We start from the raw sequence: 3,872 nt of genomic DNA, 5'->3' as shown, positions 1-3,872 counted from the left end.
TCACATCCACAAATTGCCCTTGCATATCAAGCACACCAATGGCACTAGCAAGTGATCCCATTATGAAGAGAGGATAAGGAGAGAGAAACAAGAAAAAGGGCGTCTTCCATAGCATTCCATATATATATATATATATATATATATATACATTGTGGGATCAACTTATATAACATTGCCTCCCCTCTTAGATCACAGAATCATAAAGAATGTGATGTCAACAATAAGGTGGTCCAACAAAGAACAAACATACTCATGATGCATTGCTTAATCCATGGAGAAATAAAAAAGAATAAGCATACCTTCAATGCATCACCTTAATACATATACACAACTTCCGGGAAAAATCATGTGCCTCACTCCTAGTTGGAATTCAAAGATCCAAGGTCATGGTACTTATGAACGTTTCATCTTCAATATTAAGAGGTAAATTTATTTACTCCATAGGACCTTATGTTATGCTCCTGAGCACATGCGGGTCTGATATCACTTTATGCTATGAAATGTATGCAAATTTGCATAAATTCTTGGATGAATCAAATGCAGCGTATGTAGGTTTTTCATCAATATTGCCTTTATTACTCATCATAATGTTTTATTTATTCGTTTCACTTTCCCTACTAATACTCCTTCATATTTTGCTAACAAGTTTGTCTTAGCGTTGCTCTAAGCGTAGACTCCTACTATGGAAAAGAACTTCACAATTGTTATGTATTATTGCTGTCTTCAGGATGAGCACATCTACTTTCTATATTTACATACTTCAGTAAGTACTTGGAGAAATAAAATGAAATGCATGCAGGCCACTTTACGTCCACTATCATTTCGAGTGCATGCAGGTTCTTATTAAGCAGCTTGCCAACAATGTTTTGGGTCTTCTTCACGATCACTTGTGGCTTGTGCTTCATCATTCATTAACATGCAGGATATCGAGAGAGATGCTTTGTTTCTATAATATTTTGCCTTGCCTGAGGTATGAGGTGAGGCATGTTTGGTATTTCTTGTTCCGCCCATGTATGAGACGAGGCATGCTTTGGCATTTCTTATTCCGCCTACGTGGGTGGGGCATGCTTTGGTATTTCTTATTCCGCCCATGTATGAGGCGAGGCATGCTTTGGTATATTTCTTATTCCCTCGCTTATTCTGCCTTTGGCATTTCTTAATCCACCCATGTATCCTGCAGGCGAGGCATGTTTTGGTATTTGTTATTCCACCCATGTATGAGGCCACGCATGCTTTGGTATTTCTTATACGTTTTTCTACTTCTGATTCATAGATAAGCCGGTCCTAGAGTAGCATCTCTGAAAGCGAATCGTTTGTCAAAATAGCTCATGGATTGCACTATTATTTGAACGAGTAATGCGACCCCAAAATTATCCATAACGATGTGAAGGCTGCTAATATCTTGCCAAACAAATTTCAGGCCATGGTGTGCAATTTCAATCTGGCAAAGATTTTGGATCATCATGATTCACATGCACATTGCACTGGAGTATGTGTCTACAGAATAGTCCTCGAAAAAGACATATGTTTTTGGGTTCGGAATTCTACTGTTGGAGATATTCGTAGGGCAAAGAGCGGTCGACATTAAGCCAAAAAGGAATGGTTCTATTAGATTGGGTAAGAAGGCAATGTATTTCCACAAGCGTGAGTTGTCTGTGTGATGTGTGGTTAGAGTGTAACATAAGAGGTTCTAGACAGCTTACACCATTGTCTGTGATGAGAGGCTAACACAACAAGTTTACACAAAGGCTTGTCACATGAATGGCAACATCATCAATTTCTTGAGGCATCTTGCACTTAGTTAGGTGCAATTGGAGAGAAAGAATTGACGGTTTCAAGACGCATTGTGCACTTAGTAAGGTGCAATGAGAGGCAAACAACTGTTTGCTCAAGGTGAGGGCCGGTGGTCCTTTGCCCCTTGTTGCATTTAGCTAATTGTAGGGTGTCTATCGTGCGGAAACTCACGATGTTGAATAGTACTAGAGGAAAAGAGTCCTTTGCGTCATTAAAAATGTCTACAATTTATTATTGTATAATGGTTTGCTTTCCAAAATTTGTCTTGTAATGGTTTTCTTGGCGGAAACATGTGAAGAAGCTGGAACAGGAGGGGACGTTGCTTGTCTTTTATGTGACAAGAAGCTGGGCATAGTTATGAAGCTATTGCAAAGGAAATGGCATCATGTGAACCCAAATCATGTTGGAAATGAAATGGCAGCACGTGAACCCAGATCCTATTGCATAAAATCCATTTTTGAAATTTCATGTTTTGATATAGTAGAGGCCTACAATAGGGCACTGACTTGATCAATTCAAATGTCATTGAAAGTGGATTTGATTTACATCAATCCTCTCCATTACTGATCACACGGTTCAATCAAGATAGATACATTTTTCGTTACAATGTTGAAAGCATGTCCGAATAGAAACCTCATAGCAAAACATATTCACATCATTGAAAGCAAGGTAAAATATATTCGTACTTATTTTGTAGTTTCAAAGTGATATTAAAAGTGCAATCCGATCATCTAGCACACAACTCAGATTTTAGTGCAATATACAAAGTGCTATGTGCCAAATACAAAGTGCTATTTGTTGAATGCAAAGTGCTATGCTCCCAAGGAAAGGCATGTTTCTTCGTCTTATAAATTTTGGAGACGAAGTGTGCCAGCTCTTCCCCCAGAGGAACGTGTGGTTATGTGTTTTTGTGTTATGTGTCTCTCTAAAATAAAGAAACTATGATATGTTCAAAATGCAAAATGCTATAATGTAAAATGCAAAGTGCTATATACTTATTCCAATTGCAAAGTTCGATGTACAAAATGCAATTGCTATCTGCCGCTTATAATTTTTGGAGATGAAGGCTTTAGGTGCGATTGAAGAGGAACTGGTTACTGCTCCATTTATTGAGGTACCGATGGCCAGGATCATCCTTAGTGATCATGGAAGAGAGGAGTGGGTAATTCTGGTGTTGCGCCACAGAGATGAAGAGGCAACCTTGGCGCAGCCATGGCCAGAAGTGGCTGTTTCTTAACCAAGACCATATCATAGGTCTCTGACATATCGAGTTCTATCTCAGACTTTGGAAGCTGCCACTCGAAAGCATGCAGAAGATTAGCCAGCATCAGTTGCACATTCAACAGGCCGAGCGTCCACCCCGGGCATCCCCTCCTTCCGGCACCGAACGGCAGCAGCTGAAAAGATGGGCTGCGCCACTCTATGTCGTTCTGCAGGAACCTATCGGGCGAAAACTCCAAGGGCTTGTCCCATGCAGTCGGGTCCCTGCCTACCGCCCATATGTTCACAACTGCACGTGTTTTTGCGGGAATGTTGTAACCAGCTATCTCGCAAGGTTTGGTCGACAAATGCGGTACTACTAAGGGTAGAACTGGGTGTAATCTCAATGTTTCCTTCACGATCGCTTTTAAATAAGGAAATCGAGAGAGATCGGACTCCTCCACACGTCGTTCTTTTCCTACTGCATCGTCCACTTCCGCCTGGACCTTCTTCATGACGGTTGGGTGCCTCAAAAGTTCAGCAAGCGCCCAACCTGCTTGCTCTATCATGGCACCATTTGAGGGAATATCCAACAAGTACATTGTGCACTTAGAGTTGGATGTTGAATATGCAAGCACACGTAGTTTGGGATTGAGGGGAACATTTGAAAATGTACGCCGCCACAGTCTCTTCATTTACAAGGAAAGAAGCATCTTGACCTTTGGGTGAAAGGAACCTTGTATCCTATGGTCCTTGCCACCCAAAAGAACCCTCCTTTTCATACAATGCAAGAAATTGTTTGGTATGTTGGGCAATGGACATGATGGATTTCTTGGTTATTGCAATCAATTGAACCATGCTCAAACAATGGGTATGCT

General features: G+C 40.8%; 1 protein-coding gene across 1 annotated transcript; it reads right to left on the bottom strand.

Annotated features, from left to right (window-relative positions):
* Positions 1–2,691: 2,691 nt before the first annotated feature.
* On the bottom strand, positions 2,692–3,596 carry LOC147629571 (flavonoid 3',5'-hydroxylase-like). The gene has a single exon (XM_086811915.1). It carries the CDS (start codon positions 3,594–3,596, stop codon positions 2,931–2,933), a length of 666 nt encoding a protein of 221 aa, XP_086668041.1. The 3' UTR covers positions 2,692–2,930.
* Between the last annotated feature and the right edge of the window lie 276 nt (positions 3,597–3,872).

The sequence above is a fragment of the Cibotium barometz genome, chromosome 17, assembly GCF_041138505.1.
Source record: "Cibotium barometz isolate CiBa-2024 chromosome 17, ASM4113850v1, whole genome shotgun sequence".
In the NCBI taxonomy this organism is placed as follows: domain Eukaryota; kingdom Viridiplantae; phylum Streptophyta; class Polypodiopsida; order Cyatheales; family Cibotiaceae; genus Cibotium; species Cibotium barometz.
Note: the sequence above shows the minus strand (reverse complement) of the source record. Positions and strands in the feature narration are given on the sequence as shown.

What these genes read in the sequence shown, in the direction of transcription:
- LOC147629571 (XM_086811915.1), bottom strand. Translation starts at nt 3,596, where the DNA reads ATGTACTTGTTGGATATTCCCTCAAATGGTGCCATGATAGAGCAAGCA.